Source organism: Crotalus tigris, unplaced genomic scaffold (genome assembly GCF_016545835.1).
Source record: "Crotalus tigris isolate CLP2741 ecotype Arizona unplaced genomic scaffold, ASM1654583v1 scf7180000024513.1755786, whole genome shotgun sequence".
NCBI lineage: Eukaryota > Metazoa > Chordata > Lepidosauria > Squamata > Viperidae > Crotalus > Crotalus tigris.
The window spans coordinates 1,631,649-1,657,442 of NW_024100685.1; the positions used below are offsets into that span (position 1 = coordinate 1,631,649).

The 25,794-nt window shown below is 57.0% G+C and overlaps 2 protein-coding genes across 5 annotated transcripts; one reads left to right on the plus strand and one right to left on the minus strand.

Annotated features, from left to right (window-relative positions):
* Window positions 1–261: 261 nt before the first annotated feature.
* On the minus strand, window positions 262–17,174 carry LOXL3 (lysyl oxidase like 3). 4 transcript variants are annotated; one of them, XM_039333932.1, is made up of 14 exons: window positions 16,779–17,174; window positions 8,895–9,215; window positions 8,415–8,578; window positions 6,426–6,637; window positions 4,314–4,533; window positions 4,024–4,201; window positions 3,667–3,821; window positions 2,788–2,946; window positions 2,207–2,366; window positions 1,739–1,982; window positions 1,529–1,644; window positions 1,264–1,400; window positions 847–958; window positions 262–742 (listed from the first exon to the last, which is right to left on the minus strand). In XM_039333932.1, exons 2-14 carry the CDS (start codon window positions 9,196–9,198, stop codon window positions 669–671), a joined length of 2,235 nt encoding a protein of 744 aa, XP_039189866.1. In that variant the 5' UTR covers window positions 9,199–9,215; window positions 16,779–17,174; the 3' UTR covers window positions 262–668. The 4 variants fall into 4 exon arrangements, with proteins under 4 accessions (XP_039189866.1, XP_039189863.1, XP_039189864.1 ...); XM_039333929.1 differs by having other exon boundaries at window positions 4,024–4,204; XM_039333930.1 differs by having other exon boundaries at window positions 4,024–4,204; window positions 8,895–9,360.
* On the plus strand, window positions 15,395–25,766 carry DOK1 (docking protein 1). The gene is made up of 5 exons (XM_039333941.1): window positions 15,395–16,837; window positions 22,583–22,879; window positions 23,576–23,672; window positions 23,976–24,148; window positions 24,370–25,766. Exons 1-5 carry the CDS (start codon window positions 16,769–16,771, stop codon window positions 25,393–25,395), a joined length of 1,662 nt encoding a protein of 553 aa, XP_039189875.1. The 5' UTR covers window positions 15,395–16,768; the 3' UTR covers window positions 25,396–25,766.
* Window positions 25,767–25,794: the final 28 nt, after the last annotated feature.

Sequence of the window (25,794 nt, forward strand, 5' to 3'; positions counted from 1 at the left end):
ACGGGGGCTGTGTGCAGGCTTCCTACAGTGCTAACTCTCCTCCTAGGTTCCTGTGGATCATTCAGTGGAAGTGGGGTGCGAGAGAGAGCTTTTCTCCCCCATAATCACCCTGCAGGGAGCCCCATGGCAGCCAGGAAGCGCCTGTTTTCCACAGGGCTGCCCCATTCTGCTGCACAGGCTTAGAGCAGGATGGAGGAAACACCAAGGCTGCTGGCAACGGCCTCCTCCCTCTCCCCGACACTGAGTCAGGACACAACTGGGGACACAGACAACTAGCTTTATATAGGAGGGCCCAGCCGCCCCAATGCAGGCGGTGCTGAAGCCCCAGATAAAGGCTGGGTCCGCTGGGCAGTTGAGTGGAGGTGCCCCCTTCCCAGCTCCGTGCAGCAGCAGCTATCCTGGGAGGCCTGCAGCGCCTCTTGTGGTCACAGAAGGAACAGTCTGCTGAGAGGAATGCCAGGGAGGGAGGGGTGGCAGTCTGGTCCTGGCTGAGCAGGCAGGTGACAGGTGGTGCCTTTCAGCTGCCCAGGAGTTACTCCTGCTTCTCACACAGCAAAACAGCTGCTGAATTGCTGGCTGGGGGACTGGAGGTATCCAGCGCTCTTGCCTGCTGCTCTGCCACTGGTACCACCTGCCCGCCTTGTGCCCAGGAGGAGGGCAGCTGCCGCCTATACAACCTGGTTGTTGCTCTGTCCTGGATACTGTTCAGAGAATCCGTTGGCCTCGTTGCTAAGGGCATCACCTGTGGCAAGGCATTTGAAAAGGGGTGAACTCCTTTGGCACAAGAGGCCCCAAAGAGCCCGCTGCCAGGTCAGCCCCTCTGCATCCCCCCAGGTCTTGCCATACCTATATGGCAGTGATGCACCCAAATCCGGTGGCCATCATACTTGCAGTTGCATTTCATGGCATTGTTGGTGAAATCGCTTTCTGCCACTTCGTATCTGGGGTTGATCACCACCTGGGGAGCAGAAGGTGAGATGGGAGGAGCACCATATCTGGTAGCTGAAGACGAGACCCACAGGGCAGGGGCACCACTGCTGCTCTGCAGCGGGACTGGCTTTACCGGGCTTCCCATCCCCCCATCTCTGGAGCACAGGATGGAAGGCACAACTTTGCATTGTGCTCTGCATTGTGGGAATCTCCGCCCCTTGTCCGGCTTTGCAGCTGAGGCCTTGCAGCCTCTGCATTTATACCTCACCCCCACTCCATGCCCAGATTCCCAACCACCAAAGGCCTCAGCCGCCTGTTCCTGCCACGCCTCACCTGCAGGATGTAGTTCCCAGCCTTGACATCTGTGATGTCGATCCACTGGCAGTCAATATCATGCCTGTAGAGGTCCCAGCAGCCCACCGTGATGCCCTGCTCTCCAAAGTTGGCACATTCGTAGCGTTTGCCCACCTCTGCCCAAAGGAGGGAGGGAGAGAAGGAAGGCTGGATGGGGCCTGGCAGGCAGGGAAGGCCTCACCTGCAGATCTAGAGGTGGACACCTGGCTGTGCTGGATCGCCCTGCCCACTCAGGATTGCCTACCTTCTTCGCATTCTGTGTCCTCCAGGCAGAAACTGGCTTTGTGCCCTTCGGCCACCCTGGTTCCATTAAGTGTCAGGAGGTCGTAGTGTGTGAAGACGTCCATGCTGTGGTAGTGCCTAAAACAGGAGGGCCGGGAGCATGAGAGCCCCAGTGCTGGTGAGGGGGAATGGGGGAGGGGTTTCACCAGGCTGTGCCCCTCCTTGCCCTCACCCGTGGCACTCATGCCAGACCCAGGAGTGGCGTCCTGCCTTGGGGCGGAAGTCGGCCCGGCCGTTGTTGTGGATCTGGGAGGAGAAGCGCAGCAGCCGGCGGTGTCCGTAAGGCCAGTTGGCGCTGCGGGCAGTGCTGGACAGGCAGTTCTCCTCAGCCGCACAGTAGAGCATGTGCAGAGGGCGATCTTCGATGTAGGCTGTCTCTTGTACCAGTGCCGCATGGAGTAGCAGGTCTGAGGCAGCTGTGAGAATGGAAGGAGATGGGACCTGAGGGGTCTTTCCAGGAGGGCCTCTGGATTTCTGCCCTTCCCTTTCATTCTGTGAGGTGGGCCAACTTTCCCTGAAGGTTGCATGCGGAGCCCCTGCCCGCCTCTGACAGGAGAGGGGGCTTGGCCTGCGGTGCTGGACTCTGGCCAGACCAGGAAATTCGGTAGAAGGACCCCCAGGGCCCCCCAGACCCTCTTACTCTCAGAGCAGATGACGCCAGCAGCAAAACGGGTCTCTGTCTTCCGGCAGGAAACTCTGCTGTCGTGCTGGCAGTGGCTCAGCGCCATCTCGTGCCCAGCACACCTCACCCCACTCAGCACCATTTCAGTCACGTTGCTGGTGTCCCAGTACCAGGTTTCCTTGGAGACCGTGCAGGAGGAAAGCGATTGGAACGCTCGGTCAGCCCAAGCCCGAGGTGGGAGCCTGGCTCGACCTGGCCTCCAATGGGAGCACCCCGTCCCCAGCCGCCCCCTCCAGCCTGAAAGAGCTAGGGTGGAGCAGGCCTGAACCCCGGCCTCTGCTGTCCAGGACAACACAGAGCCCCTAGGCAACCAGCCCTCCTGCCTAGCCTCCGATGGCCTTCCGTTCATGTCACATTATGGGAGCTGTTACCACGCCCCACCCTGCCCTTCAGGCCAGCTGTTGCTGCCCATGTGTGTGGGGCCCACGTGCGTGGCATGGCTCAGGCCTATCGGTGAATCCTGCACTGGGAATTCCCTGTGAGGAGGTGCCCGTCCTCCCTCCCAGCAGCCAAGCTGGACCTCAACAGTAGTGACCTACTTGCAAGCCATGGTTGGCGTAGCCCAGGCCCAGCTGGCGGCAAGCCACCATCGCTTCGAGGGTCCCCCAGCCTTCTCCGCAGATCAGCCCCCAGCCTCTAGCCACCATGGCCACTTCGACCCGGCCCTCGAAACGGCTCCGGCCCCCACTCAGGCGGATCTGTGGAGAAAGGCCTGAACCAGGGAGGCAGGCCGGCTGCTTCCCCAGGGAGTCTGTTGCTGCCCCTCCGTCCGCCAGCAGTAAGGAAGCTCTCCTGCTCCCAGATTGCCCCCCCCTTCCCTTGGCTTTCCCAAGCTGCCCCCCCCCATCCTGCCTCCTTTGCAACTTCTGAATCTTCCAGAGACTTCCTTTCAGGGTGGGGGAGGAAGGACGGACCACCCATGCATATCGCCCCTCTTTCTTGAGGCTGGATCCAGCCCAGAGAGGAAGAGGGATGGGAAAAGCTTTGGAGGCAAGGATGGCACAGGGGCACCAGGCTGGGACCCTGGTCCAATGTAAAATGGGAGGGCAATGGTGGGGCACTGCAGAGCTGGGAGTGGGGAGAGTTCCTGGGGCACACTGGGCAGAGATCAGACAAGTGGCAGCCAGACTTTGGAAGAGGACCAGCCAGGGTGGCTCCTTCCAAGAAGGCTGTGGAGCTGGCTGTGCGCAACCATATGCAGGGTGCTGAGGATGGGTGCCAGGGGTCCTTTTGCTTTCCGCTGAGTGGGTCGGGCGGGCTGCTCAGGAGAGGCACTTATGACAAGCCTGCCAGGGGGCCCTCAGGAGCTGCAGAAGCCTTCCCCCAACCTGTGAGGCAAGGGGCTCCGGCTCTGGCTCCAAGGCCTCGGCTGGCCAGGAGACCCTCCCCCGCCCCCTCTGCTTCCCTGCCCAGCCAACCGTGGTCTCGTGGGCCATGTAAGGCACGTTGCAGCGGACCCCTGCGTCCTCCGAGTGCCTGCAGTCCTGCTGGGTGATGTTCTTGTGCGGGCAGCTCCAGAGAGACTTCTCAGAGCCCAGGCACTGGACCTCGCTCAGGTGGATTTGGCCCATCCCTGCCCGGAGAGGGGGAAGTCAAGAGCTGCCTTCTTCCCACTGATCCCATCTCGGCTGCTACGTCCCGGCTCCTAGCCGGGGCTGCCTGGAAGGAGGCCAAAAGGATACTCGACCCCACCAGAAAAGCTCGCCTTGGAATAAGCTCAGCGCTGCTGCTGCTGCTGGTGGTACAGGATGATCTGGCTGGTGCCCCCATCTCACCTTGGCCCATGCGTGCTCCTGCCAGGGCTTCCTTGGCACTGCCAAAGCCCAGCTCACGGCAGACCACGCTGGCTGACAGCAGGTTCCAGCGGTTGTCACAGACGGTGCCCCACTCGCCATTCTTCAGCACCTCGACCCGGCCCTCGCCAATCTTGTCCCCCCCTTTCAGCCGGACCCGCTGCTGTGGGGGAGCACAGGGAGGGTCTGCATCAGGGGCTTTGTGTCCAGCCCACCTTTTCCCGAGGCATCCTGGGTGCCAATGGCCTCACCCGGCCCTCCCCTTTGCTCACCTGTCGCTGTGGCTGCTGCCCCCGCCTCTTTTTATGGGCATTTCCTCCAGCAAAGAGGGGGCCTGGCACACAACTCACCACAGCTGGCATGCCACCCTTGCAGGCCCCTGTGACGTTGCCCTTGTAGAACTCGAAGGAGCAGGTGGAAAGGTGCACCTCAGGCCCGGCACAAGTGACCGAGTGCAGGCGGTACTGGTGCTGCTGGCGCTGCAGGTACAGCCTGCAGGAGAAAGACCAAGGAGGTGTGTGAGCTTTGCAATTTTGGACAGACCTCTCAGCCTCCAGCCTCCTGCCTCCTGCCCCTCTGTAGTGCGTGGTGGTGGGGGGATGGAGAACCACTGCTGGTCTCCCTCAGCAGGTCGGGTCCTTCTACAGCTGGGAAAGGGCCACAGCAACCCCAGAGCGGCCTGTCGAGTGAGGCAGAATAGGCCAGGTTCTGGAAGTCCAGCTCCTCAGCTCTTCGGACATCCAGGAGCTGCCTGCTTCCTGGAAAGCCGCCAGTGCTTTGGCCTGTTGCCTTGCTTTGCAGGGGGAGAGGCAGACAACGGAAGAGCCTTCTCGCAGCCTTTCCACCCAGCAAAGGAGCCCTTTTCCCCCAAGGAAGATGGAGGCCCTTGTCCTCGCCAGTGAGTCACCGGTCAAACTTCTTCGGGCGAGAGGGAGCACACTGTTGCTCTGTTTAAGGCGGCTGCCAGACGGCCACCTCCGGGCCTCCCGGCTGCTTCTGCACGGAGAGAAAGGCCTCCACACAAGTTCTGGCATTGGGAAAAGGCCGGGGGTGTCTCTTCAAATGACCACAGAAGCCTTTCTGAAGGGCTTCTGTTGCAGCTCCCCATTTGCCTTTGAATAAAACTGGCTGGTTCGGAAAAGAGGTTTCCGGACACCTCCAGGTTTGGGGCTACCGTACACAAACACGGCTCTCTTCCTACAAGGAAGCACCTTCACACGGCCTGCTTTTCAGGTCATCCCAGAGAGGCTCTGGACACCCCTGGCTGCAGCAAAGACTATGGAACCCCTCTGGAATGGCTGGTGTGTCCACCAGCATCGCCTTAAGATGTCACGTCAAGGACATCATCACCCACCCCCCACCAAAGTCAGTTGACCTCAAGAAGGTAGGATCAAATGGTGACTTTTCCCCCTCAGGGGCCTTCTGGTTCTGGGCTCCCAAGGAACGCAGAGAGGGGACAGGCTGCCCTTCATGGGGATGTTGAAGCAAGGGCTGAGGAGCCCACAGTAGGGGAGGTTTCGACCGAGCAGTGGTTTGGACTGGATGGCATCACGGACCCCTACCCATTCTGGAGGAGCAATCCCAGTTCAGGCCTGTGGGCCAAGAGGGCGGCCTGGGGGCTCCTGGGCCAGAGTGAGCAGAGCGATCCCGGCCTTGGGAGGTCTTGGCAAGAGGCCTTTTGCTCTCCAGAAGGCCAGAGGGGCAACCTGCGCAGCCAGGAGGGAGTGGAGCCAGCCAGGCGTGCCATGGGCCTCATGCCCACAAGCCTCTTGGGGGGGGCACCAAGTGGTGCTGTGGGATGAGGTTGCCCCTTTCACAGCTGGATCTGCCACCCCGGCCAGGAGGTGGATGGCCAGGGCCGCCTGCTGTGTGGTCGGGTTGGCTTTCATGTTTGAAAGAAGGCCACAGAGCCCCTTCAGGGAGGGAGCCCTGCCCCTGCCCCAGGCAGCCCCCTCCTGTCTCCAGATCCGCCTCTGGGCAGTTTCCAGGCAAGGCTCTGCCGGGCCCAAAGGGAAAAGAGACCTTCAAGAAGGCAGCCCCACTGAAATGCCACCCAGGCTTCCCGGAGGTGGTCAGTTTTGTTAAGCTGTGCGGAGGTGGTACCAATTGAATGACCTTTATGGCTGCCTTTATGGACTCCTGAGCAGGCCCCTCTTTCCCCAGGGCGCAGAGTGAGGGGCGTCACACCTCCTTCCCATTGTTTTCCAGTAAGCCAAGTTGCTGTGTGACAGGTGAGTGGCGCAAGGTACCCAGTGCGGGAAGGTCACCCCATGACAGCCTCCCCTGCAGAAAACATGGAAGGGGGACACGGTGCCCTTTGAAGGTTCCCACGTTCCCTACAGCCCTGCTCGAATCAAGCCGAGCAAGGAAGCCTGTGGGCTCACTTGTAGAAATTGCGGTTGGCCTTCCTCTCGGCCGGAAAGCCCAGCATCCCGCAGACCACGCGGCTTTCCTGACTGCCCCAGTTCTCGTCACAGATCTGGGCCCAGCTGCTCTTGTGGCGGACTTCCACGATGCCCTCCGTGATGGGCAGCGAGCGCTTGGCCTGAGACACCACCGGACGTAGGCGCAGCTCCTCCACCTGTTTCTGCTCTGCCTAGAGAGGGGGAGAAGATGTCGCTCAGGTTGGCACCCTCATTCCTGGGGCCCCTCCAGTCTGTCCGGCCAGGAATTGGCCCCTCCCCCCCTACACAAGCTTTCCTTCCCTGTACTTAGCTTCATGGCCCTGGGCTCCCCACTTTCTCTCCCTTTCTCCCTCCCCCCAATTGTTAAGAAGCTGCTATATTTAGGGAGCAGAGAACAAATTCTCTGGACGGAAGGAAAGAGGGTGCGGGAGCTGCTTGGAACAGAATGCAATGAATCACCAGGGCCACAAAAGGGTGTAGTGTTACACAAGGAGAAGGGTAAAAATGGATGCTGGATAGAGTGAGGATTTGAAAGAGGCTGTAGAAAATACACCCAAGAGAGTAATTCATGTAAGAGGGAAAGAAAATAAGTTTGATATTAATACTCGGAAAGATGTTGGAACAAATAATTAGGCAGGCCATTTGCAGGAAATGCCATGTCTACTAGACCTTAGCAGCTCATGTGCAGTGAATCCCAACCCTTTCTTCGACAAAGTAAGTAGTGGAAAAGGGGAATGCTACTGATATAATTTACCTTGATGTCAGCAAGACTTTTGACAAGATTCCATGTGACATTTTAGGGAAAAAAAATCGTATATTGTTTGAATGGCACTATAGTATAAGCTGGGCGGGGGGGGGGGGGGAAAGCGGGCCATCCCATTGCTGCCTGCAAACAACTGGAAAGCATCTCCTTGTGAAAACAGGACCCACATGCAGGAGACCTGTCATCTGCCTGGTAAAAGGTCCTATTGATTTTTCCTAGTCCCAGGGGCCGGACGCTGAGGCGCCAGGGGTTGCATGCAGCCCATCCCTGGCCCCTGAGGGTCACATGGTAGCGTGTTATTCTTGCTTGCGAACAACTACAGGAAATGGAAATCAGGCTGCATATAAAGATCAGATGGTGTTCATCCTTTCTATTCCACAGTTGGTCTTGGGGTGGTTGTGATACAAAAAGTGGCTATTTTGGCAAAGAAACTAAGACTCAACTCAGACAAGGCCTAGAGATATTGTGGCCATCTTGGAGTAGGCTAAGAGTCTCCATCTTCTGAAAGGCAAAAAGGCACAGCTGAGACAATGTGAAGGTTGGGCTGATCAAAACACATAATGCTAAACTCTAATTAGTGGGTCAAACTATCTTGACTGGGCTTACTCAACACAATAAACCAGAAGTGAAGAAACTTCATTTTGATTTGTATGTTGAATAGCCTCACATATGCTAAACAGGGAAGTGCAGGGGATGGTGCCTCCACGTGATTCTGACCAGGGTCTCTGTCTGGGCATAGGGAGGGCCCATCTGGAGACAGCACCAGCAGCCCAAAGAAGAAAGTTCTGCTAGGAAGAGGGTCTTCCAAAAGATCTTGAGAGCTTCTACAAGAGCAGCTGATCTAACCTCCCAATCTTAGCTTAATAATGGTCTTTTTGTGCCCCAAAGCCTTTAGAGACCTCATTGCCTGAAGGACCACCTCAGACACCCCGCACTCCAGGATCAGCAGCTGCGGGAACAGCTGATGGGGATGGGACTACTGGCCTCCTGGCCGTGGCTTCCTCCCGCAGGCCTCTGAAAGGCCTTCCAGGGTCTCCCTGGGTGGCCATATCCCTGAAACGTTTGGGGTGCAATGATGGAAGCAGCATCTCTGTGTTGACTGACAGTGCTGCCCTGTATCCGTCCGATGTTCCTTCTGTGGTTCTTACAACTCTCACTCTGACTCGCTGCGCCTCTCCACAGGTGCGTCTTCTGGGCCAGCTCACCTCAATCACATTGGAGTCAGTGAAGCCAGGGATGCGCTCGTCTTTGCAAATAACACCCGCGTCCTCCTCATGGGAGCAGTCGCTGTTGCCCCAGCCCCGTGACTGGCACTCTGCGATGCTCTTCTCACGGCCACCACAGCTGACGTTGTCCAGCCAGATGCGCCCTGCGGAGTAACCCCCAGAGAACTCAAGACTGGGACAGGCCAAGAGGCCATCCGGTGGTCAGAAGCACCAGGAGCCGATGTGCCAGCCTTTGGGAACACTGCTGCACAGGGGACGTGCTTTGCACATGCTTAAAGGCATGCTTGTTATTTCAGGTAGGGCTTTCGGCATGCTTTGGGGCTGAGCCCTGGAGTTTGGGGTAAGTGGTGCATCCCTATACTACAATGACCCACCAGCTCCAGCCGCAGTGTCCAGGATCAGGCAGATCTGCCCTTGGGGCTGGGGGTTTCGGGGCACCCCTTTCCCAGTGATGCTCACCAACACCTTTGCCGTATTTCGCACTGTGAGTCCAGCCCGTGGCAGCCACAAATCCCAGATGCCGGCAGAGGACATGGGCGTTGGCCAGCGTGAAGTCGTCATCACAGATGGTGCCCCATTCTTTGTCGTAGAGAACCTCAATGCGCCCCTCGTTGTGCTTTCGGGGATAGCCGGCCAGTCGGAATTGTAGGGTGGACGATGGTGGGCTCTGCCTGGTGGGGGCTTGGCTGGGTGGCTGGGCCAGGGTCATCCACAGCCAGGGGCCAAACAGGAAGCCCAGCAGCGGCCGCTGAACTACGCACATTTTCCGTGGGCCAGGGCCTGTTGGGATGGGAGATTAATGCCCATGGCTGGCTGAGAGCAAGGACGCCTGCCCAGGCCTCTGGGCCTCGCCCTCCACATAGCAGCTTTCAGTCTGACTGGCCGAGTCTTTCTGGAAACAATTGGGCCATTTTCCCAGCACTGCCTGTTGGAAAACCTCACATTAAGGCTGGGACAAGCTGTCTCCCCCCCCCATCTGAGAGAACGGCTTGGTCCCTCTCTAGTGCCAAGACCGGCTGTGGGGCAGCCACGATGGCAGCCCAGGACTACTTTCCCCCTGCTCTGATTGTGACCAAAGCTCCTGTAGGACTTTAGGACTGGCCAGGACTGCTCTCTTCCTTCTGGGATCTGGGGAGACCGAGCCTCCCTTCCTTCTAGAGGGAGTCCCACTTTAGTGGTATATCCCCAGGTCATCCCGCACCACCTTCGGTGCCTCAGGGATACCCCTTTCTGGCACCGTCCTGGGACAAACAGCCCCCCCCCCAAGTCCCCCTGGTTTTTCTAGGGGAGTCTGATTCCAATCCTGCCTCTGGCACAAGGTCTCAGGTGGGGAGCCAGGAAAGCCTGCAAAGTCTCCTTCTCAAGGCTGACCAGCTTCCATTCTTGCCTGAACGGCTCTGTTGGGAAGGAAGGCCAGCCGGCTGGCCGGTCGCTATGACCCTTCAGCGCTTCATTTTAGCCCTGTCGCCCTGCCAGGGGCAGCAGCCAGACTGTCTTGTTTCTGGCTCTGAGCCCGCAAAAGAGAGGGTTGCCCCCGCACAGGAGAGCAGGCATGCAGTTGCCGTCCCAGAGCAGCAAATCCTCTGATGGTCCCTGGGGGGGGGGAGAGGTCCCCAGAGGCTGCCTCCCCTGCTCCCGTGGCACAAAGGGCACCCCCGTCGTTTAGCATCGCCTTTAGACATGGAGTGGTCAATCTTGATGCCATACTGGCTCTGGGATGGCCCACGTGCCTTGTTTTTGTTGGGCAGGGTCCCACGGCAGCCTCCTCCCCGCCTGTGGCCCTTCCTCTGCTGACGGGGGACATAAACAAGTGGGGGCGCCCGAGGGGCTGCTCAGGGAAGCAGCCTGACCACCCTGCTGGCAATGCCCAGTTTGCAAAGGATGCCACTCACATCGCCCCAAGTCCTGGGGAAATGGAGCCCCGAGCTGCCGATTGGCTAGACGAGGTGGGTGTCACACTCCAGGGCAGAGACAGGACAAAGGCAGGGCTGCCGTTTAGAGGAGGCTGCTTCTATGGCCCTGGTCACTGCTGCTAATTAATTTTTTTATTTAAAAGATTTATATGGCTCCCATCAAGCAACTCTGGGCTGCTCACAACAACAATAAAGCCAATAAACAAACAATCATAAAACAGGAAATCCATAAACCAGAAACCCTGCATCCAATTTACAAGTTGAGTGGAAAGAGCCGTCTCATGGGAGAGTCGGCAGGGGGTGACAATGTACGCAAACTTTGTGACACACTTGCAAAATGTGGCACAATTTGAATACCTGAAAATCCTTTCGGGGGGGAGGATGGGAAGGCAGGGGTGGCCTTTTGTGAACCTGATGGCCCAATTCTGTCTAGCTGCGTTTCTACCCACAGGGTGGCAGGCTTGAAAGTGGCAATGCGTGGAAGCCAAACGTGGCTTCAATGCCCTCCTTTGGCCGTTATCCAGAGCCCCAAAGCAGCCTCAGCTCCATTGGAACTGCCTCTCCTTCTGGAATGGGCCACCGGTGGGGGCTTCAGTGGATGTCCTTCCCGAGACGGGGCTGGACTGAGGGGCTTCCCACTCTGAATTTCTACACTCCCACCCAACGGAAGCACACCAGAACTTCCCAGAAAGGCCTCCCTCTCAGTCCCCCAAGGGAATGTCATGGTTAAAAGGAAATTGAAACTGAAAACAGAAGGCTACATTTGTTCCAACAACCTTATGATTATTTCAAAATTCTGATAGAAAGTACGCACCAAATTTTCAAATGTTCAGACGGGATAGGAGAGGTTGTGCAGCAGTGGCAAAGCAGAATAGAGGGAACTTTGGATCATAAACTCTGGCAAAGGCCAGGCGAAAGTAGCACCGCCCAGATCAACCAGATGTTTAGGAGGGGCTTCCTAGACGGGGAGCATCTGTCGGGGATTGGGCAATTAAGTCCTGGAGACCAGCACTTTCCTTGGGCTGTGACTTTGGTCGGCAAACACAGGAGAGGCAAGGCGGCTGGTGGGAGGGGGGAGCGTGGCTCCAAGAAGGCTGAGAGTGAAGAATGAACAAAGGGGGCAAATGGGGAAACGTCCCAATGAGGAAAGTGGGTCTAAGGACAGCCATGAAGGAAACTAGGGACCGAGTGGAGATTTGTGGTAGACACTCAAAATGAGAACAGCTAGAAAAGATGGTCGGTGGCTTTGGCTAGGAACAAAAGGAATCCGACTGGGGGGCAAGAGGGGCGGTGGGAGCAGGCATCCCTTCTTAACTCCTAGGTAGCCAATTGGAGTCCAGGCTCGTCCCCCAGGCTGGTCTAGACTAGAGCAGGATAAGAGAGAACGTGGTGAATTTAAACCAATCCGAGTCCCAGGGAATTACATCCTAGCCTATGAACTACAGAGGTGACCACAAAACCTCTCTGTATGGTCCTTGAGGAATCTTGGAAAACTGGCAAAGTGCCAGCAGGAAAGCAAATGTCAGCCCCACCTTCAGACATGGGCAGAAGAAAGAAACCCATAGACTTGGTAGCTTAATCTTTATGCTAGTAAAAGATTCCAAAATATCTAGAAAGGTTGAGCTGAAATGAATTTAGCAGGGAGAAATGTAAAGTTCTGGAGATGAAAAGTGAAAGTCGCAAGTATTAGCCTGGGGAGACCTTATTAGGCAAAAGTGCCATCGAGCTGAGCTGACGCAGCAACGCGATGCAGTTGCTAAAATGGCCAAGGTTCTACAAGGACAGAACAGAGGGTCCACATCTGCAGTACCGAGTCCAGTTTGGTCAGCACATTACAAAAGACGAGTCCAGATCATGGGAAGTGGTTGTTCCCTCTACTCTGCTTGGAGTCCCTTGCCCGTTCAAAAGGACAACACCACAGTCGGACACATTAACAGGAGGGCTAGCAGCAGGGTGACGGGTGTTCTGAGGAAGCGGGTATGTCCCACTTACAGAAAAGTTGCCAAGTTGCCCCTCAGCGGAGGCCTTCAGAAAGCTGCAGGACAGCACTTTAAAGAGACCCCATTTCCTAACACAAAACCAGCCTCTTGACCAGGGAAAATTAAGCAGAGCGTCACACAGGATTGCACCCGGTTCCTCATCCCTCCCCTGCATGGCTGTCAGGGAGAGGCCAAGCCTTCTGGAGAGATCAGAGCCCAACTGAAAGGGTCGCCAAGCCGGATGGGATCAAACCCAGAACTTGCTCTTCCAGAGGAGGGGGTGGGCTCCCCCAAGGGAGAGCCACCTGGCCTTTGCCTCCCCAATCCCAGCCCAGCTGGGTTTCTGGCCTGGTTAGCTGTTTAGTTCTCTCCCCCTCCCTTCCATCCGGCCCACATTTGGGGCAGCTCTGTGCTGCCATCGCCCTCAGCCTCCTGCTGCAGTCTGGTTGAGCTCCAGGCTCGCCTGGGCCTCTGGCCTTAGCAAGGGAGGCCAGCCCAGAACCCTCAGGTGGAGGACCAGACACCCAGGCCAGGCAAGGCCACAGCCCTTCCAGAGCCTCCTCTGGGGTGGGGAGGGACCTGGAGCACTTGCCACAGCATCGGGCGCTTTCTCACTCAGCAGGCTCAGGAAAGCTCCCTCCTTCCCGAAATGAGATGGGCAGAGAAGGGGGGCCGCCCGGGCGCCCCCCGGGTGGTTCACTGCCCTCCTTGCGGGGGGGGGGCGTTGGAGGGTGTGCAGAAGGGGCTCTTCTGCTCCCCACCGCCCCTTTCTTAAAGCCCAGCCGCTGGCCGCCACTTAGATCCCTTCGCTCATCCAGGGGGCCTTGGCCGGAGCCCCCGAGCTCGCCTCACCGCACCGGCTAACCGGGCGCCCGCTAGGAAGAAGGGGCTGTGGAGCTGAACGGCAACCTCTCCGCTCGGCGGCAGTCTATCCGAGCGGAGCTACCTTTATTCCGGCGGGGGCGTTTCGGAGCGGGGGCTGGACCTGTTTTGGAGCCCAGCGTGCCGCCTCGAAGCCCCCCTCAACCCAACGCCGAAGTTCGGCGGGAAGGGCCGTCGGCTTCGCTCTGCCTCCCGCCTTCTACCAGGCAGCTCCCGAAAGCCTTCCGAGGCCGCCCGAGACCCCCGCCAGGTCTCCGGTCGCCTTCGCGACGGAGCTTCCCGCCGAGCTGCAGCAAGGCGGAGCTGCCCGGCCTCTGTCGCCGCGCCTGCCCGGCAGCCGAGAAGCGAGAAGGGCTGCCTGTGGTCCGCGCGCCACAGTCCGCTTCGTCCCGGGGAGAGGCCCGACTCCCCTGCCTGCCCTCCCGCCGCGCCCCAAGGAATCCCCCTCGGCTGACCTGCTCCGTCCAGCCGCTCCGTCCGCCGCTCGCAGACCGAGACAAGGGCCGCCCCGGCCGGCCTCTTCGTCACCCCGCCCCGTCCTGACGGGGCCTGGCCGGGGGCGTCCTGAGAGCGGCGGGTCCAGCCCAGGGCGGGACGGAGCGAGATGCTCTGGGAGCGGCGGGGCTTTCCGACCGCAGCCGGCCCCGAGCGAGGCCCAGGGGGCAGGAGGGTTGGGGAGCCGCCGCGGAGTCGCCAGAGCTGCACGACAAGCGCCCCCTTCCTCCGCAGGGCATCTCTGGGCCTTTGCTCTGGGGCTTGCGCTCCTTCCCAGGGCCCAGAAGGGCAACTCAACGCCTGCCCTCTCCTCTGGGAGCCAGGCAGGAAAGGCTGGGGGGGGGGGAGGGAACCAGAGCCCATCTTTGCTGGAAAACCAGCCTGGTGGCTTCTTCGCAGGACCAAGAACCTGCAGCCAGTGAGCCTTCCAACCCGTGGCATCAAAAAGGGGAAATACTATGTTTGGGGACAACACTGGTATGCTTGACTATCTTTGGCAGAGCCAGGACTGTGATGGGGCTTCCCTTCATGCCTTCATTACCTTGTATGTGGAGGGCGGCCCTCGAAAGCCTCTCGGAAGTGGCAGCCGGTGCCAAATGTGGGGGGTGTGACAGTGATGCCCAAATCACAGCCTTGCATGGGAGCTGCACTAGTTGTCACTTGGCTTCTGGGCGCAGTTTGAGCTGCTCACCACAAAGCACTTCATGGCCGCGGTCTGTGCCCATCCTGTGCACTTCAACAAAGCTGGCTGGCTGGCTGGCACTGGTCCCATCGATTAAGCGTTATCATTCAGTGGTACCTCGGCCTTCCCTGTGGCTGCACCTGCCCTCTGGAGACCTGGGTCTCCCTCAACTTGGCCACTTTCAAGCCTTCTTTAAGAAGGGCCTTTTCCCAGGCCCTGGGCTGAGGCAGGCCTCTTGCAGCTGGCGAAGCTTTGCATAGTGCAGGACATCTGCTAGCAGCCTCAGGAGAACATAAAACCCTCTCTGGCTAGTCTCTCTGCTGGTGAATCCATAAAAAGATTGAAGAGCAGCAAGACCAAAAGGGTGGCTGGCAGATGTTCCACACCACGCCTTCTCTACAGGCTCCGGCCCGGGTCCTTCTGGGTCCAATGTAGCTGATCTGGTTGTGACATCCCCTCTTTCTGAGCAGTCTCCCACTCGCCTTTGTGTCATCCACCGAAGGGGCTGGTGTGAAAACTACCAGGATTACATTTCATTCACTTCAGCCTTTGTATCTGCCCTTTAGAACCCTTTTTTCCTCAGGGGAGCTTAAAACGGGTAAAGTCAGACTCGGGATGCAGAGCACTAGACCGCAGGACAAGAAAAACCACACCCCCCAATTTACAAAAAATCTGAATGGCAGCATGATAGAAGTCAACGTTATTTTTTTAAACAAAGTGTATTAACTTGGCCTTAAGCAGAATCAAGTTGGCATCATGGGTGTAGAGGATGTGGGTGTCATTTCAGAGCATAGGGGGGCCCCAAAGAGGCTCAATCCAGATAGCCCCATAGGAGGGCATCCAGACTGAGGTCCCCCACGATGCTGCCAGAGGTATTTATTTATTTGATTTCTCTAGGGCAGGGGTAGGGAACCTTGGCTCTTTTATGACTTGTGGACTTCAATACCCAGAATTCCTGAAACAGCCATGCTGACTCAGGAATTCTGGGAGTCAAAGTCCACAAGTCATAAAAGAGTCAAGGTTCCCTACCCCTGCCCTAGCGGCTCCTCTCAACAAGAGTTCCTTTTCAGTCCTGGGCCCCAAATCCCTGGCATGGGACCAGAAATGAGGGGCGTATGACCGAGTCATGACCAGGCCCAGTCTGTAAGGGAAGCCTCCAGCCCATTTTCAAAGGCAGATTCCACTTGCAATGAGCTACAATTCCCAGCTGCACAGCTGCAGCGACCCTCCTATCCAAGGTGATCCCAGGGCACCAGCTCCAAGGGCTGGTTTGGGCCTCTAAGGGTCCCCCCCTCCACACCAAGGACGCAGCAGCAGCAGCAGCTGGGAGTGCCCTTCCCCCTCCCCCAAGAGGCAATGTCTGGAAGGGAAACTTCTCTGCTGCAGTTCCAGCAGTGGGGGCCATCAGGCTCACCCCAAGGAGGTGGCCTTGCAAAGGCCTGTTGGGGGCAGGGGGGGCCACTCTTTATTGCTGGGATATTATAACCAACAGTAAGGAGAAGAGTGATGGTTCCACTTCATTTGTTCTGGCATGCTATTGGTTGGTGTTTGTTGCCTTCTTTCGGTGGAGATTGTTGCGCTGTCAGCTGTCAACTGGTTTAGATCAGATGGGGGATGTTTATTGTTCATAAATGTTGTGACCCAGATTTTTTCTGGTAAGCTGCCACGAGTCTGAACGAGTGGGAGGGTGATAACCAACCAATGACAAAGTTGAGTCCTGCCCAAGCTACCAGAGCCCTCCGCACCAGAGCAGCCAGGATCCCACTTGAGTCTGGGGGCCGCCCTCCGGTGCCTCGGATCCCTCTCACTCGGCGCCTTCACCTCGGTGGTCAACTCGGAGGGCATGAAAAGAGCCTCCCGGAAGCCCTTGGAAGGAAGCCGTCGCCAGGCAAAGGTCCGCAGCTGCTGCTCCTGCCCCGGTTCCGAGACCACCCTTCGGCCCTGGAGACTCCAGGAGGTCCGAAGCTCCTCCTTTCCCTCCCCTTCCATCTCCTGCCAGGACAGGGCCGAGGCGGTTCGGCCTCCCAAGCCAGACCAGAAGGGGTTTCCCCAAGAGCCTCTTGTCCCGGCTCTATAATTGGCCGGATCGCCCGGCCAGGGCAGCCTTCTGCTTCCCGAAGGAGCGCGTCAGGAACCGCAGCGCGGGCGAAACGCCTTCCTTCCAGCCCGACTCGGCGCTCTGCACGTGCTCCGAGGCGCCTTCCTTCCGGGGCCCGCTAGCTCGCGCGCAGCCCACTCCGGCGGCCGCCCCTGGCCGGGGGAGGCGGGGCGCGTGACGCGCCCTCGAGCAGCCCGCCCTCTTCCGACGGATCCGGAGTGGCTCTGCTTGGCAGTCGCCCGCCGCCGCCCGCCGTGCCTGGTCGCGCCCAGCCCAGTTTCCGGATGGACCCACCAGTGAAGTCGGGGCCACTCCTGCTCCAGCAGCCGCCGGGGTTGCTCCTGGGGGCCAAGGTAGCCGCGCGAGGCGGGGATCTCCGGTCGGGGGTTCCGGGCTCCTGCGCGCCTTCCTCGTCGCCTCGCCCCCTCCTCTTCCCGTGCAGCCAGGCGGGAGGAGCGGGCGGTCCCTTCCCCGCCTTGCCCGGCAGCCGCCTCCGTTGCCTTCTCTTTCGCTCCCGCCGCGCGGGGAAAGCGCTCCCCCAAAGTGCGCTCGGCGCGGCGACGAGACCGCCTCCTTTGGTCGGGAGGCTCCCCTGCTGGGCAGAGCCGGAGGGCCGTCGCGCTGGCCCGAGCGGAGTCCCGGTGCGCCGCGTGGGAAGCCCTGGCGCCGCCGCCGCCGCTCGGACAGCGCCCCGGGCAGGACCCTTCCGCTCTCGGGGAGGAAGCCGGGCGGGCTCGCACTTCCTGGTTTTTGGACCGCGGGGCAGACGGAGCCAGGCTTTCGGTGCGCGCGCGCGAGCCACGAGCCGCGTTAGCCTTTCGCATCGCCGGTACCCCGTCCTGGTGCCGGTTGGCGGCCCGCTGAATTCGGGAAAGGCGTTGCTCCCAGGAGGAGGCAGGCGCAGGACGCAGTCGTGAGGAAGACCCTCCGGCTGGGCTGCAACGCCGGGCGGGCTCGCCTCCAGTTCTTTTCCGCAGCCCTCCTGTAGTGGTTTCTCGGCCTTTTGCGGGGGGAGGAGGGGAGGGGGCAGAAAAAGCCACCTTTGGCTCTTGGGCTGAACCTGCTTTGTGTATTGGGTTGCTATCTATAGAGCTTCCCACTGGATAGCGCAGATCGCAGATCTTCAAACTTCTGCAGAACCGGGGGGGGGGTATGGGTGGGGTTCCTGTCAGGCGGAGGGGGAGCACGAAAACGCAGCCAGTTTTCTGTGGCTAGAGCTTTGTTTCTTCCTTGGGGGATCCTTGAATTTTTCTTCAGCTGCCCTGTAGTACAACTTGCAGAAGTTTGAAAACTGCTAGTATACACAAGGAATCTATGCAATAAGTATCTCTCTTTATTAAAACAGTGCACAGTGTAAGAGAAAAACCATCCCTTAAAAAAAAAAAAGGGGGGGGGGACATGAGCTGACAACACTTTGGGCCCAAAGATCTTCCTGAATCTGGGTGGGGAGATTACTCTCATCCCTGGGGAGGGATGTGTATGTTCTGTCTCTTGCATATGGGAAACACAGTTCAGGCGCCAGAGCGGAAGAAAGCAGCTTTCTGCCTTTCCGGTCCCGTGGTTGATTCTGAAAGGGGCAAGAGGCAGCAGCCAGCTACCCACCCCTGTGGCTGGCAGGGGCTATAAGGGCGTGGAGCAGGAAGCAGGGCTGCTTGTGGCGCCTTTGCCCATTTCCAGTTCTGGTATCCAGGTTAGGCTTTCCAGAGCGACACCCTTTGGCCTTCCTTACCAGGTTGCTGTTCAGTCACCGGCTCACTTTTTCTGGTGCCTCAGAGTCAAAGGTGACTCTTGAGCTAGTTAACTTTTCACCTGCAGTTCTGAACTAGGTTGCTCGCTCCTCTTTTATTTTTTTAATCAGTTTATATGGCCACCCATATAAAGGTGGATCAGGAATCAACTCCCCAAGAAAAGCGGCTGCAACTACTTTATTGAGATTGGTTCTAATATCAGAATCTTGCAAGTCTGATTGTGCTGTTCCTCCTCCTCCTCCTCCTTATAGTCCTATGAATTGGAGGCTGCTTCCAAATGCATCCCCTTACTCTGGACTTAAAAAATGCTTTCAGCTCCTTTTGCATAGATAACAACACCTTGTGCATATTTCTGTCAAGGTCATTATCCTTACTCTCTAGTTCATGCAGCATCACAACCCTTTTAACCCCTTTGTCACCAGAAGGCTTCTGGGTGCAATTCAAGCTGTTAGCTATCAACTGTGAAGCCCTTCCTTGCACAAGGTCCAACTCTCTAAAGGTGCTTTTTGCCCAACTGATAAGATCTGGTCCTCGTCCTGTCACTCAAGCAGTGCCACCTGGTGGGGCAGCCCTTCCCTCTTGCAGTACCTGCCTTTTGGAACAGCATCAAATATGCCTAGCCCCCACCTTACTGGTTTTAGAAGGGCACGGCCTCTTTCCTCGGGCCCCGAGTTGGGTGAGCAGGATATCCTCTGAAAGTTTTGGGTTTCTTATTGGTATTTTATCTGTATTCAGTTTTGACTCTATCTGTCCAGAGCTGGTGCAGATTTGAGTGACCTTAGAAATTTAATTTAAAAAATCCATACATTTTTTAGTAGTTACCACAGGGAAACTAATTAGCTTTGGAAGTGACAACCAGGACTTCATGTTGGGTGAAATCATTTCCTGAGAAGCATTTATGTCAATGCCAGAAGGCTGAGGGCCAGGATACGGGTCAGGAGCAACCATATTCGCACAAGGGAAACCTGGTAGGATGAAGAAGATGGTTGGTTGATATGGCACTTCTGAATTCAACCTTTTAAGGAAGATGAGGAAAGGAAGCAGTGGGGTGTTAAGAGGACAAGCAAGCAGGAATCTTCCAAAATGGCAAGTGCTCCCCACACTCCCTTTAAGTGACTGCATCCAGCCTAGCCAGTGCTCTGGGAGTGGAAAGAGTGAAAAAAAGAATAGAAAATAAAATAAAATAGGGAAGCAGTTTTATCCATCAGGCAGAAAGGCTCTGGGCAATACTGAGTTGTAGCACAAAATCCAAAATGGTTAATCCCCGAGGCCACAGATTATGTCCCAAATGTGGTTGTATTTAATTTGTAATAAACAGCACTGCTATAAGTGACGATCCCCCACCCAATTATGCTAGGTAGCTTTGGACATGCCCCTCAGTGACATCCAGGACTGTTTACAAAATATAAGAGGTAATGAACTGATTGGAAACTGGTCACAGTGGCAGCAAACATAAGACATAGGTAAGCCATAATAGCCAAGGAAATACAAAACAGTCCCCGTTGGTTTTAAAAGAAGAACCTTCTCTAGAAGGAGCAGAAGGAAGTGATAAGGGGAGGTTGAGCAGACCTCAGCATGTCTTGGGATGGTTCCTCTGCTGTCCATGTCAAGCCCCTGCCTTGCCTGCAAGCTTTTCTTCTCAGAAGTAGAGACCCGGAAATGGATCCACTTTGAGGCAGGTATTCACATTAAATCCTTGCAGTAAAAAGGAGTAGAAGTTTTCATTGTCCTGTCCTGACATTGGTGATTTATGAAATTCTCAAGGTTCAGAATTAGTGGGGGAACATATTGGAGGAGGCCAGTTTGAGGACTCCATAAGGAGGAAACAGGCTTCTAAACGGTAAATGCAATTCCCTGCAGGCAGGCAGGCAGGCAGGCAGGCAGGCAGGCAAAGAGTGTCCGGAAGGAAAAAGGTTCCTCATATCACAGACACTGAGGGCATCTGAGCTAAAAAGGGAAGCGTCCTTGAAGCCCTGCAAATGAGAATGTCCTCTGAATGTGGTGTGCTGAGTGGCAAGGCAGTTTTTTTCTCCTGCCGACAAACAGCTGATTTTGCCACCAAAGTGGGGTTTTGGGTGGCCCACTCCTCAGATTTGAATGGGAGCAACTACAAATGACCCAAGACGATCCTCAGATGACTGTGGACCTACTGGGAAGAGGAATCTTGATGGTCGCAGTTCTTGGTAGGAGCGGCCAGAGGGTTCAGTCTCCATCCTTTCCTTTCATGCCTCGGTTTTAATTGCACGTTTTCTCTTTTCATTTTGATCTTAAATCAACTGGTTGAATGCCAATTTATTCTAACCCTTGCTGCATTAATGTGAATTCATCTTTTTACTGCTTTATTTTGCTGTTGCAAAGCACTTTCACTCCCCATATGAGAGAATTGACCCACCCCCTATTGCCACGAGAAGGCAAAATTCCACCTTGGGGGTAATTTGGAAAGACTGCTATTCTTTCTTGATCAAAATCTGCAGAATGGTCCAAACTGGTTTGATTGCCACTTTGCTAAGGGACAGAATTAACCACGAGCGAGCAAGGGCCTGCGATTCTTGGTCTTTTGGCTTAGATGGGCAAGATGACCGGGTGGTGGGATCATACTGTTTGTCCGCTCACTCTGGCAGGAGGAAGTGGTTCTGGACCAGGGAGAGGAAGGACAATCCATAGTCTGGCTGTGGAATTGCTACCCCACAATGGACCGAGTTGCCAAGTTTTTTAGTTAGGGGATTGCACCAGCCATGGAAGAAAAACCCATCTGCCTTCTAGATAGATGGATCTAGATCTAGCAGTTGGGGAAGAGAGTGGTGGGCCATTTCCTGTTTCTTGATCTCTCTGGAATTAGAATTGGGATGCCTTTGTCCGGCTTCGGGGTCTGCAGATGTTTTTAAGAAATAGTCCCTAATTATTTGAGTGCTTTTTCTGTTCTTCGATGGCCTCTGATTCATTTCTGAATCACATGCTTGAAAAAGGTGAGAATTATTAATTCTTCCACTTTTATTGTGCTTGTAACAAGCCATCCGGCAGGCAGCCAGATTTAAGATAATTTGATCCCTGCTGGGGAAGGATGAGGCACAGGGACATCTGTTGGATTACTGTGAAGAATATTACCTGTGGATACACAGATTTGCTCAGTTCATCTGGACAGGCCCACTTGAGGTGTTCGGTGTATATTATCTGGGATGAGTGGGGAGTCTGACCCCCAATGAAGTAGATGGGGCCTTTCAGATTTTATGAGACCTGGGTCCCTTCTGAGTTTTTAAACTCGTTTGGGAAGTGGCCTCTGGTTGAATCCACACTATGGCATCAGCTTCTCCGAGCTAGAACAGCAGCTGGTTCCTTCAGCTCTAAAGGAAACAGTGGTGTATGCTCTCCGTTTAGGGACGTTGTAGAGAGGTTGGTCACAGAAAAGCCCCAGGAGATCCTGGAGAAAATGGATTACCTGGAGCCAAGCTTCAGGCTCCTGGGATACAGCATGGAGGTGGCACTGGTCACGCTTGTTGATGATCTTTAGGGGAGCAGGAATGGAGATGATGTAACCATCCTTGTGCTTCTTGATCTCTGGGCAGCCTTCAAGGCCATGGACCGCAGTGTTCTTTGGAAAAGCCGAGGGGGTTGGGAGTGATCCCATCCATTAGTACTGGGGGGGGGGGAAGAGTCAAGTCCACCGCCCCTTGCTTGTGGGGGTGCCACAGGGCTCCAAACTCACCATTTCACCATATCTACATGAAACCACTGGGTAAGGAAATGATCCATCTTGATCCCATGCCTTTGAGATCCTGTCCCAATGAGGTAGAACCTATTCAGGCTCAATCCTCACACTGCTGAGTGGCAGCAGAAATCTGGATTTCCAGTTCTGGGGACCTTCCGTGCTTCGTTTCAGACAGAGCTGCATTTCCTCATCCAAGACTGGTGTGCCATTTGTGAGTTGTCTTGGACTCAGAGCTCCTGCTTAAGGAGCAGAAATCTGCCGAGTATCATCAGCCTATTGGTGACACCTCAACCCAGGGTGATGGAGGGTCTTGCCCAGGGGCTTCGTGTAGATGTTAGAGAGGAGAGGAAAGAGTACTGAGCCCTGTGGGTGGTCGAAGGCTGGGTCTCTTGCTTCCTATCAACCCCGAATTGGTGCATAACTCTGCTGCTGGCCCCAAAGGATGCCCCGGTTGGTGAAGGCAGCTAGAGCAAGAATGGTTGCAGTGCCCGTCCTGCCAGAGAGCACCCATGAGTGCGACCAAGGCTGTCTCTATCCCATTGGCGGGCCTTACTCCGGACTGAAATGAGTCCAAAAAATCTTTTTTTTTCCTTTTTGGTTCCCCCCATTCCTGACCTGCTGTCACAGCCTGTCTTTGCTTGCAGCGGTGGAAGAAAAGCTGGTTTGTGCTGTACCCAGCAAGTCCTCACGGAGTTGCCCGTTTGGAGTTCTTTGACTGCAAGGAGGGGGCTGCTCCAGCTGACCGGATCAACACCAAGAGGCTGGACAAGAAGATTGTGCGGCTGGCAGACTGTGTGAGTGTGGCTCCTGCCCTGGACTGCACCCCCAAGGATGGCATGGCTGCCTTCTGCCTGGAGACCAGCAGCCGCACGTATGTCTTCGCTGCCGAGCCACAGGAGGCGTCTGACTGGGTGGCAAAGCTCTGCGAGGCAGCCTTTCTGGTGAGCAGGGCAAGGGGGGAGGGAGGGAGGGAGGGGGGGAGTAGCTGAAGCGAAGGGCATAGACCCACCCACGCAGGATGACTTTAGGGGTGGGAAGAAAGGCAAGGCTCCCAGCAGTGACAGAAGCCCATGGGAGGTAGGGAAAAAAAGCCCTGAGAAATTGGCGGGTGAGCTGGTACATGCAGATGAAGAGGGGAGTGAGGCTGAGTGGCCGAGCTGTGCCCTCCTTGCCCTGTTGTGAGAGTTCTCCAGAATTTGTGTCACCAAGCAAAATGTTCTTCAGACCCAAATTTAGCACTATATCTAGTTCAGGGGACCTACTTTAAAAACTTGGAACAAGTTCCTGGAAAGGAACAAGCTGGATCAGGAGACCTGTGAGAAGACGGTGAAGAAACCGGGTGGGTGATGCCATCCAAGCATCTGGAGGCCTCAAGCCATCGGCTCCCATTCTGGAGTGCTGGTGGGCCCAGAGACTGTTAGGAAGAGCTCCCGAGGGGCAGGATTGGCCCCCTTACGATCTGTTCGTCTGGAGAGCTCTGGGTTGGAGAGCTTCATTGGATTCCTGCAGAAGCCCCCAAAGATCAGAGCAATTGCCAATCCTGTCAAGGCCTTTGGGCAACTGAGGCAGAATCAGCTCTTTTTGCTCAAGTGCTAGGCCAGGGCTGCCACTGAGACCTTTTATGACCCTCATCGCAGACTAACCCTGGGAAAACGACCTCGTCTGCTACGGAGACCGCTGGAGAACGGGACCTGGAAATGGCCACAAACTCCATTTACTGCTCCAGAGAAGAAGGTAGGACTTGATGGCTGAGCGTGGCCAGCACGTCCCGTCTGTAGCTTGGACGGTCCAGCTGGTCCCCCTCGGAAACTTTCATTTAGTGGCAACACACGTGAGGGTGAGAGGTGGGGCTGCTCCTGGTTTTCAAACTGGACCCTGCATTGGCAGCTACGGAGGTGGGCAGGAAGTACAGGGTGCTCCTGTGTGGTACGGTATGTGCTCTCCCACCCCCACCCCTTCTACCAGGGATGGGGAGGTGGTACCTGGTGGTCTCCCCACAAGGACGGCCGTCCACTCTGACTCTCCCCTCGGCTGCAGTGAATGAGTTCTGGGTCACCGTACAGAAGACCGAAGCTGCCGAGCGCTGCAAGCTGCAAGGGGTGTACATGCTGAAGGCCTCTTGGAACGAGCTCGTCCTGAGGGAGGCCCACTCCAGCCTGCCCCTCTACACATGGCCTTATCGCCTCCTTCGCAGATATGGCAGGGACAAGGTGAGCTTGTCGGGCAGGAGAGGAGCTGGCCCTCTGGGGTTTTGCCTCGTTCCCCCCACCCCACCCCGAGATCTGGGAAGCAGGGAGAAGTTGGGCTCCCTGAGCCAGAGGGAGAGGAACTTATCCCAGCACGGGCTTTGTGAGGGAAGGCTCATCAGGGGTTGCCCCACTTGCCCTGGGGTGGTCCTGGCTGACCACAGGGCCTCGCTTCCCTATGGCAGGTGATGTTCTCCTTCGAAGCTGGCCGGCGCTGTGAATCCGGTCCCGGCAACTTCACCTTTGAGACCAAGCAGGGCAACGAGATCTTCCATGTGGTGGAGGCTGCCATTCAGGCTCAGAAGGCCCAGGCGGAAGAGCATCGGCAGAGCAACAGCTCCCTTGAGATGGAGGCCCCTGGCATCTCCTACCTCCAGAGTGCCGTGGCCAACTCCCTCAGCCTGGAGGGGGAGGGCGCTGCTGCCTCGGAGAGACGGGCACCCAGGAGCGCCCTGACAGCCAGGCCCAGCGTCGCCGGGGAGGAGAAGGAAGCCGCCGTGCCCAAAGGGCAGAACCAGTGGCCTCTCCCCTCCCTGCGGCCTCCCCCCTCTGGGATGCCTGGCTCTTTGGAGGACACCACCAACGTCTACTCTGAGCCTCTGGATGCGGTGAAGGGCTCGAGGCTCCGGCCGGACTCCCTCTACGCTGACCCCATTGACAGCCAGCGTGAGGAAGAAGGGCTGGGCCGGGGCTCCAGCCTGGTGGAGGAGCAGCCCAGGCCATGGACTGGTGGGGGCCATGGGCTCCCGAGCGGCAAGCAGCACATCTACGATGAACCTGAGGGAAGGGCCCCGTGGCCCACCCCCACTTCAGCCGCCATCTATGACGAGGCACGCCTCCCCTGCGAGGCCTGGCGGACTCAGGGCTTGGAGGGCCAAGCTGGCTATGAGTTGCTGTACCTTCCCGGAACCGGTGATTATGCTGTCCCTGTCTTCCACCAAAAGGCCGGGCTGAAACCCCCCAGGCCGAGCCCCGCCCCCAAGCCTCCCCGGGCGCACAAGAAGTCCGCTCAGCCAGAGGCCAGCAAGCCCAGAGCGGCTCCCACACCGGGCCCGGAGGGGCTCCGTAACAGCAACAACAGCAACAACAGCAGAGACCTCCTCTACAGCCGCGTGCTCAAGCCTTCTTCAGCTCCCGGCCCCCTGGGACCCGAGCAGTCCGTGGATGAGAACCGGCCAGCCGCTGTGTACGAAGACCTGGGGGAGATCTGAGAAGTGACGCTGGGCTGGAGCAGTCTTTCCAAGGGCACCTTCTTCTTCAGGCTGCCTTCTGGGGGGGGGGGAGACGCTTACACACTCTTGTAAGAGGCGGGCTGAGCCCCCAAAGTGACAGCAAAAGCTGCCTCTTCCGAGGGACCCAGCCTAGCCTGAGGCTACACAGGCCAAGCCAGGAAGCCGCTATACGGGAACGGCCCCAAAGGTAGGAGGGAACTCCTGGGGAGCCCACCGGGACGTCACTTCTTTGGGACTGCAGCCTTCAGCAGCCGAGACCAGAAAGCCTCCCTGGCACATTCCAAGCCATTTAGGAGGTTGCTGCTTCCTTTGATCGCTGCAGAGAACCGGGGAGGGCCTCTGCTGGGCCTGGCCTGCCTCCCTCCCCCCCCACCCCCC

Coding starts and splice junctions, on each gene's coding strand:
- LOXL3 (XM_039333929.1), bottom strand. CDS start 9,198: ATGTGCGTAGTTCAGCGGCCGCTGCTGGGCTTCCTGTTTGGCCCCTGG. Junction 6,638..8,414: donor CTGACTCCAATGTGATTGAG/GTGAGCTGGCCC, acceptor CCCCCTCTCTAG/GCAGAGCAGAAACAGGTGGA. Junction 959..1,263: donor CTGGGAACTACATCCTGCAG/GTGAGGCGTGGC, acceptor TCTGCTCCCCAG/GTGGTGATCAACCCCAGATA.
- DOK1 (XM_039333941.1), top strand. CDS start 16,769: ATGGACCCACCAGTGAAGTCGGGGCCACTCCTGCTCCAGCAGCCGCCG. Junction 22,880..23,575: donor TCTGCGAGGCAGCCTTTCTG/GTGAGCAGGGCA, acceptor CCCTCATCGCAG/ACTAACCCTGGGAAAACGAC. Junction 24,149..24,369: donor GCAGATATGGCAGGGACAAG/GTGAGCTTGTCG, acceptor TCCCTATGGCAG/GTGATGTTCTCCTTCGAAGC.